The following is a 15,105-nucleotide window of genomic DNA, read 5'->3' as shown; positions in this document are numbered from 1 at the left end:
GGGCCGGGGCGAGGGAGGGGAGTGGGGGGGATGGGGGGGGGGAGGAGGCATGCAGGAGGCAGCGGATCAGTGACTTTCTCTCATTATTGATATTGATGTTTCTATTTCTCTCTCCCTCACCCTTCTTCTCTTTGAAATCAATAAAAAATATGTGGTTTTTTTTGTGGTTTTTTTTTAAGTATCAATCTTTCCAAATGAAAGGTTGGGTGAAAGAAGTTACAAAAGAGACCTGCAGTATGATTTCCTTTACATAAAGTTCAATACAGGCCAAGGAAGCTGTGATGTTAGAAGTCAGGAGGGCCGTTACCCTCGTTTTGGGGGAGAGGGGAGCTGCTGAAGTGACCTGGGTCCAGGTTTTATAGTTGTTCCCTTGGGAAGGTTCATTGACTTTTTATTCTTAAGTAAAACTCTTTTAAGTGCCTTATTTTCATAGGTGGTAGTTTAAACGCTTTCAACCTGAAGAACTGTTCTTATACACTTATTCTTACTATAAACTGCCATCTCCCAACAAAAGTCAGTTGCCCCTTTTTGTTGTGCCTGAGCACAGTGTATTTCTTTTGAGTTCTTGGAGCTTCCTTGTCACCAGCCCAGTTGCCATGGGGCCATCATTAGATGCTTGCCAAAACAGCTTTCTTGCTTACACTTTTTAAGATGTTTTGGGAGGAAAGGTATTAAAGATGGTCCCCAGTTAGGATGTTAATCTGTATCAAAACCGACACTGCTAGAAATGTTCTCATGGAATTCTGGTAAGGCTCAGAGCACAGCTTTAGTCAGCTTCTTATAAGTGAACAATTTCACACGGATATTTTTCCATATAAATGGCTTCAGAAGAGCACGAGTAGTTGAACAACAATAGCTCTATCATTTTCGAAATGTCCCTTGAGGCCAGAGCCTGAAGGAAATGAGATTGAGGCTAGAAATTATTTTGAGCCAAACTGCATTTTAATAAAAATGGGAATTGATGGCCACAGCCGCGTTGTGTCTCTGGGCTTCTTATGTTAAACTGAATCCATAATCCTCTGACCACAGGAAACAGGAAGAACTTAAGGTTCTGCGGGTCAGCAAAACCTTTCGCAGTCCATGGTTTAGGGACTCTGGCCTCTGCGAATCATAATCATTACGGGTCATGCTCAGGATGCTGAGCAGAGTTCTTGCAAACCATTGCTTCTGTTCCTAAATGGGACCAGGTGTTTTTGTTTGTTGTTGTTTGTTTATTTGTTTTTGCTTCAAATCAGTTTAAATTTTTTTAAAAAAATGTTTCTGTCAGCTCTTTACACACTGTGGCTTCTTTTTCCTCATTCCCCCTACAGGGTTCTATCTCCTCCTTGGAAGAGGAAAGGCATATTTCCATCAGGAGACCTAAAACGCCAACCTCAAATGACTTCCCTGATCTTAATACTCAAACGAACTGGGCCAAGTCTCTTCCCTTGCCAACACCAGAAGAGAAGATGCGACTGCACGCCCAGACAGTCCAGGCTGATGTGGTTCCTATTAACATAACCGGTATGCTTTGCTGTGTAGACAAGGTTCAAACTGTACTCCGGAGAATGACTGTGGCTTTTTGTTGTTGTTGTTATATGCACTTAGCATTTTATACCTCAGAGGGAAAGCTGTAATATATGTGTATTCCTGATCTTTGCTTAATGAAGGGAATACTAAAACATATTGGTGTGTGTACATGTAAAATAGCTATTGCTTTTAAGTTAGAAGACTGTGTCACCAAAGGTTGATGTGGAAGAACTACATGGTCCAGCTGCTCATTTAAAGCCTGTCTTTTTAAATGGACTTACCTTTAAAAAGTATTTTGATTAGATGGAGACATTGTAAATTTGATTTTGGATAAGAAAAATTATGTGTTTTTTTTTCTAAAGGTTATTTTAAGGAATATTTATAAAAGTAAAGAAATAACTATTTTGTGCTATTTCTTAATGATAGATTTTACCTTTTTGTTTTCTCAGGTAAAAGAGGGAAAAATTACTTGAAATAAAAATATCAAGTGAATTAACAATAATAACTATAAAACATATTTTTTAAAAAACTCAATAGGATGGTAAAGTTATATTTTGATCCCTAAAATTTAAATTCTACAATCTTCAAATAAAAGTTCATTTTTAATATAAATTTTTAGATCACAAACTTAGATGAGCTGTTAAAAATATCAAAATTTTCCTATTTATCACGTTGGTAGGCATGTACACAGTGCAAAATAGATGTTAAGAGTTAATAGCTTCAGCCATTGGACTGTGTGTTAGAAAGAAATAGTGTACTGATCATCATCATTACTTATCAGTCCATACAAAGCATGGCTTACGGGGCTAGAATCTAAAAGAAATCAGGTGACCAGTAAGGATGAGTTTTCATTAAAAATTAGGATGAAGCCGAAACCGGTTTGGCTCAGTGGATAGAGCGTCAGCCTGCGGACTGAAGGGTCCCGGGTTCGATTCTGGTCAAGGGCATGTACTTTGGTTGCGGGCACATCCCCAGTAGTAGGTGTACAGGAGGCAGCTGATCGTTGTTTCTAACTCTCTATCTCTCTCCCTTCCTCTCCATAAAAAATCAATAAAATATATTTTTAAAAAATTAGGATGAAAACCATAGCACACTTACTGCGTTTCTGAGACTATTGCTGTTGACTGCCATTAGAAAGCTTTTTGCCATGGCATTGGTTAACTTTTAAAGGACTAATGACATTTTGATAGTTATTGGAGAATTTTTTAAAACCTTGCATTTAAAAATTATTTTTAGAACTCATTTTGTATTCCAGAGAAATGTAATAAATAAGTGCATGAATTATTTTAAATTCCATGGTCATTTTCACACATTTATTGTGCATAGGCCTTAAAGGAAGAATATCATGGCCTTTTAATCCATTTTCTTTGCAGATAACATCATTGATCTTTCTGAATGTGATCCTTGTTCACCTAGATCATATTTTTTAAAGATTATTTTTATAAGTAGCTATGTTTCAGAACAAAGTATAAAGTTTATTGCTCAATGAAATACATAGGTGCATATTTTCTATAAGAATATGCATTACATTATTTGATTGATTAAATGCAGCAGAAATGTAATTATGTATGATTAAATGCCTCAGGAATAACATTATAAATAGATTGTGCTATGAAATATGACAATCCTTAATGGAATTAGGATAAAGTATATTATTGTGAGATTAGTAAACTTAAAGCAGAGTAACTAGAGTTTTAGGAGTAATGAATTATTTACAGTGAAATGCGTTGTCACAACAGGAGACAGTGTCCTTTCTTGGAGCTTTAATTCTCTCCTGTTTGATATGAATTACATGAAGTTCAAAAGGAGGCCTTCAGAATGCCACACAGGAAAGGTTAATGACCAAAAAAATGAGCAATATGAGTTATATCAAAATGCAATCTATTTTTGTGTGATTAATGTTTTTAGAAATGTAGAAATTAAACATAATTCCTAATTACATATTTATTGATCCATTTTCTGGATACATGTGTTCACATACACATAGATATATTTCATAAAGGGAGTAGTTTTCTAATATTCTGATACAAAAAAGCATTAAATTAAATATTTTCACTTTTAATAGTTGAATTGACATAGGTTAGACAGTTTCCTGCTATTTAAATGACATTTTCTAAAGCCCCAGATGACGTTTGAGATAAAAATGTACCTTCCTGTCAGGAATTGTCAAGTGCTCATTTATTTGGGCAAACATTGACCCTCTAGTTTGATTTTCAGTAAGGTTCAGCTGGGGGGAAAGTGCCGACAAATATGTTATTTCAAGTCCAAAGTGAAGCCTGCCAGGCATAGAGGTAGAACATTAGCACAATGAGCTGCGAGCTTGAAAACCAATTTAACCCCTTTAGTTGTAGTTCTATGGGACTCAGCATGTTCTAAATGTTGAAGAGAAAAAAATCTTTAAAATAAAATGTATATATGTTTTTTTTATAACCTACCATGTGGGATAACAACTCTTCTACCTGGAAAATAAGAGTGGGTAAACATACTTAAGCAGTTTTTACAAACTGGCTTTGTATTGATGTTTGAGCCAGCAAATTTTATTTCTAAGTAGTAAGCATGACTAACTAATGCCATTTTTCAATGAAAGAGAATGATTCAATTCCTCTCAGATATTTGCTGAATATTCAGTATTTACCGAATAACTACTTTGTGTCAGGCATTGACATGAATCATGGTCCCTGCCTCCAAGAAATGTATAGTCCAGCAGGGGACACAGTCCTTGTAGGTAACAGTGCAAGATGGAGATCTTTTTGATATCTTTTTCCCCCCCAATATATTTTTATTGATTTCAGAGAGGAAGGAAGAGGGAGAGATAGAAACATCAATGATGAGAGAGAATCATTGATCTGCTGCCTCCTGCACGCCGCCCCCCCCCCCCCCCCCACTGGGAATCAAATGGGCACGTGCCCTAGACTGGAATCGAACCCACAGGCCAACACTCTAAACACTGAGCCAAACCAGCTAAGGTGAGTTGGACATCTTTAATGGTGATGTCTATCCTCATGGTTTGTTTCTTAATTTCCTGGGAGCTTGAGTGGTTTATCTTTTGTTTTTGTTTAGGAAGCAAAACTAGAGACTAAATGCAACTATCTATTAATATTTTAACCATTCTTAATGCCTTGATACAAGGAAATATTTTCCCCTCTGCTGCAGGGAACTAATGGACCATTGAAGGCATGACTTGCCACTTATAAACACCTTATATGCTGTTGCACAGAGCAACACATTTGTTACAGCGATGGTACCTTCTGGTGTTTCAGGGTCTTCTCTCAATGGTTTCTGTTTTCCTCCATTAGGAACAAAGTGGCAAGAGTTTTCAAGTTGAAGTTTGTTCCTTAGTAGGTGAAATGTAGTTTGATCATTTATCGTCTGTTTTGATTAGATAAAATTTTACTTACAACTTATTTCTATTATAATAGAAAGTACCTTGTTCACAAAATGCCCACTTTGAATGTGTCAATATTGCTAAAAAGAAAGAATGCTTTTATACTTTTCTCACAACAAAAGAATGGTGGGAGTACATCATTTGTGTGTATATATGTATTTTTAAAATCTCTTTTTTGAGGAGATAACCACTTGACAAGGTCAGTGCTATAAAACTTTCTTTAATTAAGCTGGCAAGTCATTTAAAGCAGACCGATCAAAAACGGATACTTTATTTTTTAATGTTTTCCCATTGTGTGTCAATCACACAAGCTCACATTCTCGAAAGAAAGAAGTCCTGTGGCTCTGACATTTGGGGATTGATTGCAGCATTACCTGAAATGTCTAAATTCAGATCAACTATTACAAGTGACTGTGAACGAAAGAAGCAGTTCAGCTTTAACAACAGCAGTGCTACTGGGTCTCATTGTGGTAAAAGTCCTTTATCATTATAAGGCTTTTTATTTTTCATTATAGTATCTCACACCACAGCTAATTTCCGCAGTCTGTCCAAATTGTTGGCCTCCTTGACTGGAAGAAAAACTCTTCATCCAAGAGTTCTTGAGTTAAGTTATCTGTTTCATCACATAGGATGGGACATTTAGTCTGGAGTTGACTAAATGATTAAGATACATTTATTGCCATCATCACATGCACGCTGATGTAATGAGTGATGTCTGTGACCAGAGGACCTACGTGAAACACTTCCCAGGTGACTCATGTTTAAAATAATGCAGAATCACTCTTCTGGCGTGTTGTTAACAAATTTGCATTTTCCACTCCAGCTCATTTGGAAATGAGATCCAGGTGCTTCCTTTGGAAGGACACACACAGAGAAATTGGAAAAGAGCCTTATGATGATAATGTGCTTTCCTTCCCTTTTTGCCCTTCAGCATTCATTCATCACCATAGGACTGGCTAACCTCATTATTAATACCTTCTTATCATTTGACAACAAGCTTCTGGAAGAAAGTGCATGGTGTCAGCTTGCTTAAAAATAACATTGCTTTGCTTGTTCTACTACTCTACATTAGGGGAGAATTTCGATCGCCAGGCCAGCCTTCGGCGGTCTCTAATTTACACAGACACTCTGGTAAGACGACCGAAGAAAGTCAAAAGGAGAAAGACTATTACAGGAGTCCCTGACAACATACAGAAGGAGCTAGGTATGGCTCATCAGAACTGTATTCTGTTGCCCCTCATTGCTGCTCAGCATTCCTATGCTAACCTCACCTGTGATGCTTATGAAATCGATACATTCTGATAGCCATCTGGTGCCCCAAAGGGCCAGCTTCTTTCCTGAATGAGGCACTGGGTACAAATCTTAACACCCCATGCAGATGATGTATTGAATTTTGGTGACAAGGTAAGACGAGAAGTTTATATGAAAACTGTTCACTGGGATGGCAGACATTCATAGTCATTATGTCATCATCTCTATGCACCTTGAACAGTGGGGAACTGCCACAATGAAATTTACTTTTCATTTAGATTTTAAAGTTTTCATAAAACTGAAAACTCATTCTAGAACTTAAAGTTACGGATGTGGACTTCATTAGTTATACTTTGACGATATCGGTGGCATTGTCATCAAAGAGACAGCAGTGTGGGATAGTTAGTAACTACTAGTATGATGGAAAATAGTCATTTAGGTTGGATAGTGCATTTCTGTACTTCCAGTGAAACAACTTCATAGATTTTGAGTCAGTATTTTTCAACCTGTGGTAAAAACAGAAAAAAAAAAAAACCACAAAAACCAAAAACTAGCTAGTGGAGAGGTTGTTTACTTCATTATTCACTTACCCATTTGTTTCTGCTTACCTGTATATACACTGTGGATAATCTCTTCATTCTCCTCTTTCTATCTTCACTTCTTCTCTGGTTTTTTAATGGGCCCTTCAGGAATGTCTGCAGAGGCAGCCGGGCAGACTGGGTCCGCACAGGGACTCTGGGGCCAGCCTGCTTGGATTTGGGCCCTACCTCTGCCACTAACTCTCTGGGTGACCTCCGGCTGGTTCCTTCACCTCTCTGAGTCTACTTTCGCATTCAAGGGAGGGTTGTTTGGATTTAATGAATCAATATAAGGGAAGCCCTCGGTATCTGGTACTACTCTGAGCATAAGAGCTTCTATTGTAATTACTGTAGGGAACTTAATACTACCTTTCTAGAAATGTGCCTTTCTCTTCAGCCAACCTCTGGACTTATTTCATTATAAGTACTTTCTCACCTGATGTTTTTACTTTTACTACTATTAACGGTTTTACTCTAGAAACTCAGAATTCTTACTTCTGAACTTGCCTCTTCGTTAAAAATGAATGTATCCTAGTCATAGTGGTTTGCCTATTAGAGCATTTTGAGGTAGCATTTCAGCTTCCAGGTGCTATAGACACTGTTCCTGTGTATGTTTTCCCAGCCCCCTGCCCATTCTTCTTTACCTGGCATTTCCTCTTGGACTGCCATTCAGTTCCCAGTATTAGGCTCTGCCTTGCGGACTGCAGCGAGACAGGAGTAGCAGTGCTTCGCTTCTGCGCTAGGTAGCTCCAGTGACCCCGATGACGTCCAGGTGCTCGTCTTATCCCATCCATGGGGGTTAGAACAAAGGCAAGATGACACCCCCAGGATTGTGAGGTCTGTCTGTGGTTCATGCCCCCACATGCCTCTTTTTTCTTTTTAGTGGCCAGTCCTCCTGTATCGCTCTTTCAAACTTTTTTTTTCTCTTTTAGATGACGGCTAATTAATTTGAGAAATTAATATGTACATGTATGTTCAGTAGGTGCTTAATGAGCGAATCTCTTACAGGACTCAGGTAACATTTGTATTTGAACTGATCTTTAAGAGATGTGTCTTAACCAAAAGGAGCAACTTTAAAGATAGACCCTTTGTAAGATAACAAGGCTGATGTTTCAAGGGTAGGCTACATTTTAATTGGCTTTCCCACCAAAATGGCTAGGTTTTGGATGGCTTTGTGCAGAGGGTATAAGAATAGTTTGGCCCAGATAAAATGCACATACACATTAAGTATTCAGTGTGAATTATCTATATATGCATGTAATAGGAATTCTAGAACCTCAGAATTATGAATGTTTATCATTTTTTTACTGAGCCAACCAGTATGGGCCAATCACTCACTTGCCTCTTTGACCTCACTGGAATGATTTGGCCAGCTTGGTAACTCATATCTTCTGTCGTTGTAATATTTGTTAAATGAATGTTTGAGCCCCTGGAGCTCATGTTTATTTCTCTTTTGCATGTGACATGGAACCACTACTAAGGCTGAAGGAAAAAAATAGCTTTCCCCATATCATCAATGTTGTGATTGTTGCCAGATGTGCAACAGTTGATGTCATTGCACAGTCATGACATGACCTGGATCACAGCTGGAGGTCAACTGAGACAGCTATATCTAAGTTAGAACTAGTTAAAAAAAAAAAAAAGACAATTAGACAATGACTCTCATTTTTTGTTTTTATCCTCACTCGAGGATATTTTTTTCCATTAATTTTTAGAGAGTGAAAGAGAGGGTAGGAGAGAGAAACATTGATGTGAGAAAGATACATCGGTTGGTTGCCTCCCACACTCGCCCTGATTAAACTTGCAACCCTGGTATGTGCCTCTGACTGGGAATCGAACCCACAACCCTTTGGTGCATGGGCCAGTGCTCTAACCACTGCGCACACTGGCCAGGGCACAATGACTAGTTTTATAGGTAGACTAGTTGGAAGGAATGGTAGATAGAATAAGGGAAAAATAACATTTGAATACAGTAACATTTAGGGGGAAAATTGAATCATACTTTTTCTTTCTTCATTTTAGGAGTTGTCTAGATGTCCTATCCACTAAACACTACCCAGGTTGCCAGGGCTTTGGATTTTTAAAAAATCTAAACAGAGGTGTGTCCAGAATTAGAGTTATAGTTATATGGGTGACTTCCGGCTGGTTCCTTCACCTCTCTCAGCATATATTATGCTTAATTATATGCAGCTTTTACTTCAAAATCTGTAAATGGTGGGCTCTAGAGACTAGCAAATATACAACACTTTAAAATCAAGGTTGTGATATTTTCTGTTTACTTCCAAAATATATTTGATGACTTATTATTTGTTGCCTTCCATTTAAAAGAATTGGACAAAATTTTAATTTTTTTCTTTAATTTTATCTTAAATATACATTGAAATATATTTGAACACCCTATTGTGAGGTTTCTTTTCTTTTTTAGACTCAGATAGGATTAATTTGTTGATGGTAATTATATTTGGCTATTTCTGGAACTTATCCCAATATGTATTTCCCAAGCAGAAAAAGCCTCATTTAAAGGAATCTCCTTCTGAATAATGTCTGATAGTTTGTATTAAAAACATTACTAAAGACCTGCCAAAACTTTTTAAGATTTTCAATTATACTTGACATGCAATAATATATTAGTTACAGGTGCTGATAAGACTTTTTAAAAATCCTATGTAAACCTTAAATAAACTAACTCCTAGATTTCTACATTTGATTACATGTGTTCTTTAAAAATTGAAAATCCCTTATAGTATTATATAAAAGAAAATATACGTAATTATTTCTTTACATTATATTTTTAAATCAGATAAATCTCATCAATATTTTTAGCAGCATCTTATTGTTTATACTTTTTGTAGTTGTCTTTTTGTAGTCTGGTTTTGTTCTTTAATTCTAATCAATGTAGCATCTGAATCTGTAATATTGTGACACTTTTTGTAGTGTGAAAACATTGGAGGACCTGTTTTCGGAATAGAATTTTGGTGGCCCCTCGGTTAAATGATATACGAGTTTTTCCATTTTAAAAGGTCTTTAGAAAAAATAGTGTTATTTTCATAAGAAAATTGTACTTGGCTGTAGATGGTGAAGAAGTGGCTATATTCTCATTTTCAGAAGCCTAGAATGGTTTCACATTCAAAATTGTAACCTGAAAGAACAGGACATGATGGCCCTTAGAGACAGTTAAAAATCTACCATTGACCCCATGCAAAAACTACCACAATTTCGGGAAGAAAAAAAAAAAAGATATTAAATCCCATCATTGAGTAGAATAGGTATCTTGAATGTTTGGAATCAAACTGCTACAAACTGAGAGAGCCATACAAGTCAGGCTCCCTCCTTCTATACTTGTACCAAACGGCAAAACGTGTACCTTTTGTTTCTCTTTTCCGCAAAGTGGGGTTTTCTTCTGTTCCTGCCCACTTGCTTGCTTCTGCTCTTTCTAAGGGAGAACCTCATATGCCTGTGTGTCAGTGTGCGTGTGTGAGTTGGTGTGTATCTTTAGTGAGTGGGTACTGGGCAGAGGGGAAGGAGAAGGAAAAGGATCCTGTTGGGTAGAGAGATGAGTACAGAAATGATTCTCCATCAGCACAGCGAAGGGAAGGGCTTGGTGCTGGGTGCCTGCCTCCCTCCGCAGGGCGGCATCTCCTTGCGGTTTGTACCAGGAACATGGCTGCCATTTTAGTGAAGTGCTTTGCTGTTTGGATGAGCACAAAGCTTTAGATGCACTCGGGGGTTTATGTGGGGTGTGGAGGGAGTGTTCCAGAATCCCACCTCCACCAGTGTGCTTGCCGGGCGAACAGTAGTACTGGTGGGTGGGTGCCCAACCAGCATCACTCAGCAGGCCCCTGCTTCAGCTCTTTTCGGGTCCTTGTTGGGAGAGAACAGTGTAGCGAGAACTGTGGTTTTGCTACTGATTTTCAAGACTTAATTTGTCCTAATGATTACTCTGCATGAATTGATTTTTTTCTCTGTACATTTTGCCTTCATGATTTTTTTTTTAAAGCTTCTGTTCTTTCCAAGGTACTTGAAATCTAACTGTTATCTACATTTAAGGTGTTTTCTCCTCCACGTCCCTCTCTGTTTGGCCTTCCTTGTGCTTTTTTTCTTTTTGTAAAGCTCCAAGAAACGAATAACGCTAATTTGAGGAAACGCTCACTGGATCAGTTCCTGCTGCTTTTTCCCTACCAGAACACAACAGATTGCTGTTGAATTTTGAATGTCACTGACAGACAGATGATAATGGCTTGAGATGGATAATAGAAATGTTTGAAACACAGATGGGCCTATAAATCATTTTTCTTTTCCTTAGGATTTTCTTCTGCCATAGAAATTAATGTAATTAACACTGTTTTATACCCATATCCTTCACAAATGGCGTCTTTGGAGCCCTGTTGTTGAACTGCTACATTCATCTGTCTTTGGAAAAGACAGTCCCTGCGTGACAGATAGATGCTCTGGGCAGGCGCCTCGTGGGTGACTGGCTACTTGGAAATCTTTACAAAACCAAAAGGAGGTTACTTGGAAAGTAAACCTTCCACAGAGCTCTCAGCCTTGATCTCAAAGGGGGTACCTAAGAATTCCATATGCAGCACCTAATCGATAGGAGGGTTTGAAGTACAAATTAAGTACATGAAATTCATAATAAGGGTTTTTATTTTAGGAGCTATTTGGTAACTATTTAAACTCACTCAGGTGCCTATGGGAGGGAAGAAACTAGATGAAATAGAGAAGTTTGTGTGTGTGTGTGTGATTTTTAAGTACGGCAGGGTCAGAAGGAGGTGAGGGTTCAGGTGATGAGCTAAGAGACTGAGTCTTAGGTAACGAGCCTCTTTCTGCTTTATCTCCAGCCTCTGGCAGCGGCCAGGATGGTGTTGGTGGCCACCCGGTGTACGCCCCAGACCACTGCTCCACACTAGGGAGGCACGGCGGCTGCCGGTCTGCGGGGCAGCGCTCGGAAACCCGGGACTCCAGCTGTCAGACGGAGGAGGTGAAAGTCGTGCCGCCTTCCATGAGGAGAATCAGGGCCCAGAAGGGGCTGGGCATCGCCGCCCAGATGAGCCACTTCTCAGGCTCGTCCGGGAACATGTCTGTGCTGAGCGATTCTGCGGGCGTCGTGTTCCCCTCTCGCCTCAACACCGATGCGGGTTTCCACAGTCTGCCCCGTTGCGGAGCGAGGGCCAGCCTTCAGTCCCTGGATCCCCGGCCAGGCGCCCCGGGCCCTGCGCAAGACCTGGATGGCACGTGCGGAAACTTAGGGCAGTTAGGGGGTGCCTCAAGGACCGGGACGCTTTTTAGGCCCAAGTCTCAGGAGCTGAGGCACTTTGAGAGTGAAAGCAGGGCCAGCCCAGCGTGCGTGGTGTCTCCCCACGGGACGTACAGCACCAGCGTCATCCCCAACGCCACCCTCTCCTCCTCCTCCGAGGTTATTGTTATTCAGACTGCTCAGGGTTTGGGGCAGCCGGACAGTAGGATGACCAGCTCCGCTTCCCACACAAAGGTGAAGTCCAGAGACCACCTGCTGTCCAGGCACTCTGGGGAAGGCGATCGCCAGTCTCCCGGTGGCGCCTGGAGTGAGGGGCCCTCCACCATCCCCTCGCAGGCCTTCGATCCCCACCCTCCCAGGGCAGCCACTCTCCTGGCCTTCTGTGACTCGGCGGTCTCCCTCAACACCCCAGCAAACCAGGAGAACGGGTCCCACACCATGGCCTACACCTGTAGAAGGAACCCGAACTTCCCAGCCCACCCCCAGGATGTGGACGGCAAGAGCGAGCCCAGTGACTCAGGAGGCGGGGAGCCCTGGGAATACAGTGCCTCGGGGAGCGGGCGGGCATCCCCCCTGAAGCCTCACCTGGCGACTCCTGGTTGCTCCACTCCTGGAAGTAACCTGAGCAGCTGCAGTTTGGACCACACGCCCCACAGAGAGGGCGCCAGGTCCCTGTATTCAGAGGACCACGATGGCTACTATGCATCTCTGCACCCCGATGCTGGGCACGGGCCTGGGGATCCGTGCAGCGGCAGCAGCAGCAATGGCTTTGGGAACCCCAGGCACAGCGTGATCAATGTTTTTGATGGAAGAGCTCCGAAGAACCACCCAAGGGACAAGCCCCATTCCCGAAACATCTCCTTGAAGAAAGCAAAGAAGCCGCCTCTGCCCCCCTCTCGGACGGACTCCCTGCGCAGGGTGCCCAAGAAGAACGCCCCGGCCAACGGGCAGGTGCTCAACGAGAGCCTGATCGCCTCCCTCCAGCACTCGCTGCAGCTGAGCCTCCGGGGCCAGGCCGGCCTGTCGCCCTCCCAGAGCCCCTGCAGCGACCTGGAGGAGCCGTGGCTGCCGCGCTCCCGCAGCCAGAGCACCGTCAGCGGGGGCAGCAGCCTGGCCTCCGCCACCGCGCCCCACGGCTGCTGCGCGCCGGGCGGGGTCACGCCGTCCCAGAGCGACACGAGCAGCGTCAAGTCCGAGTACACGGACCCGTGGGGCTACTACATCGACTGCACGGGCCTGCAGGACGACCCGGCCAACCCCGGCGGGGGCTGCCCGGCCGGCGGGGGGGCGCCCGCGGGGAACGGGCCGCTCGCCCAAGTCCAGGAGGGGTGCAGGGCCGCGGCGCCCCACGTGCCCGGCGGCCCGGCCAAGCCCAAGGTCACGTCGCCCGAGAAGTCCCACCGAGTCACCTCCCCCTCCAGCGGCTACTCCAGCCAGTCCAACACACCCACCGCGCTCACCCCCGTGCCCGTGTTTTTGAAATCCGTGTCCCCCGCCAACGGGAAGGGGAAGCCCAAGCCCAGGGTCCCGGAAAGGAAGTCCTCCCTGGTGTCCTCGGTCTCCGTCTCCTCGTCGTCCACGTCCCTGTCCTCGAACACGTCCACGGAGGGAGGCGGGACGGTGAAGAGGCTGGACTCGGCCCCGGCCGCCCTCCTCGCCGTCCCTGCTGTCCCCTCGCCGTCCTCTCCGTGCCCTGCGGACAAGCCTCCTTTTCTCCCTCCTCCCCCGCCCTTGGCAGACTCCCCCGAGGGCCCTCCTCTGCCTCGGTCTCCCCTGTTCCCCCCGCCGCCCCCAGAGGTTCTCACTCCCTTGGGTTCTCCTCCTGACTCCTGCTTTCCTCCTCCCCCCACCGCCCGGAGCCCCCTTCTGGACCCACCTGCCCCGGGGCCGCCCCCTGCACCGTCTTTACCCTCCTCCGTCCCCCCTCCGGCCCCACCACTCGACCCCAAGTGGATGCAAGATGCCAGGCCGTCATTCAAGAAGTCCAGCCAGCCGGTCTCCCCGCAGGAGGCCTCCAGGCCGCCGGGGACCCAGGAGGAGGGCGGCCGGCCGCCCCTGCCCCTGATCACCACCGAGGCCCTGCGGACGGTGCAGCTGAGGCCGGTGAGAAGGAACTCGGGGGCCCCGGGAGCACCCGAACAAGCCTCTCAGGAAAAACGAACCCCGCCTGTGCCCCAGTATCATTTGAAGCCATCTGCCTTCCTGAAATCCCGAAATAGCATAAATGAAATGGAGAGTGAAAGCCAGCCTGCCTCCGCGACGAGCTCGCTGCCGACTCCTGCCAAGAGCATGAGTCAGGGTCACCGGGACGGTGCAGCCGAGCGCGGCCGCCCGAGCCGCAGCAGCCCGGGCAGCGCCGGGGAGCCAGAGGCCGGGCCGGGCCCCGGGGCCGCCCCGCTCCAGGGGGCCCCAGCACCTTCGCCCGGCAAAAAGCCACCCCCCATCTCCAAGAAGCCCAAACTGTTCCTGGTGGTGCCCCCTCCGCAGAGAGATTCCGCAGTGGAGCCCGCGGAGGACGTGAGTGGAGCGGTGCCCAGCCCCACGAGGGGAGAGGCCCGCGGGCGTGGTGCAGCCCCGGCTGGTTCTGAGGAGACGGACTCCGGCAGCTCGGTTCTGGAGGGAGGAGCTGCAGGATCCACGTCCCCAGGCAGGAGGGAAGCCGTTGTGCCCATGGTGCAGCCCAGTGCCTCGCCAGCCCCCAAGCAGGAGGAGCCAGGCACCGAGAGCAGCGCGGACCGCGGGGGCCACGCGGAGGAGAGCTGCCCGGCTCTGCAGGACCCAGGGCGTGAGTCTGGTTTTCTCCCTTGTTCCTCCCCGACCATGTGCAGCCGAGGCAGGCAGGGCTGTGCACGTTAGAGCCAGCAGTCTGGGTTTTCTGCGCTGCCTCACACTTAGCTTGGCCTTTTGTGAAATTTTTAAAAATCTAGATCCAAGGGTAGAGCTTACAGAAGGACAGAGATAGAGGGGTGGAGGGGTGGGGTGGGAGGGGGTGGTCTGCAGCAGGCTGGGTATTAAATAGCACTGAGTACTCTCCCTTCCCGAGAGCCACAAAGCAATGTCACAACACAATTTAAGAGCTTCCTTCTGAGTTCCAGACTTGAACACAAAAGGAAGAGCTTTGGCTG

General features: G+C 44.6%; 1 protein-coding gene across 6 annotated transcripts in view; it reads left to right on the top strand.

Annotated features, from left to right (window-relative positions):
- NHSL1 (NHS like 1) overlaps positions 1–15,105 on the top strand; it is a 203,063-nt gene that overhangs the window by 181,477 nt on the left and 6,481 nt on the right. For 4 of the 6 annotated variants that reach the window (XM_079781099.1, XM_079781100.1, XM_079781104.1 and 1 more), the window contains exons 4-6: positions 1,311–1,503; positions 5,967–6,098; positions 11,565–14,765. In XM_079781099.1, coding sequence (XP_079637225.1) covers positions 1,311–1,503; positions 5,967–6,098; positions 11,565–14,765 — 3,526 coding nt within the window. The remainder of the gene's footprint in view (positions 1–1,310; positions 1,504–5,966; positions 6,099–11,564; positions 14,766–15,105) is intronic. The other 2 variants (XM_079781101.1, XM_079781102.1) reach the window with 1 other exon arrangement.

The sequence above is a fragment of the Cnephaeus nilssonii genome, assembly GCF_951640355.1.
Source record: "Cnephaeus nilssonii genome assembly, chromosome: 9".
NCBI classification, from domain to species: Eukaryota; Metazoa; Chordata; class Mammalia; order Chiroptera; family Vespertilionidae; genus Cnephaeus; species Cnephaeus nilssonii.
Note: the sequence above shows the minus strand (reverse complement) of the source record. Positions and strands in the feature narration are given on the sequence as shown.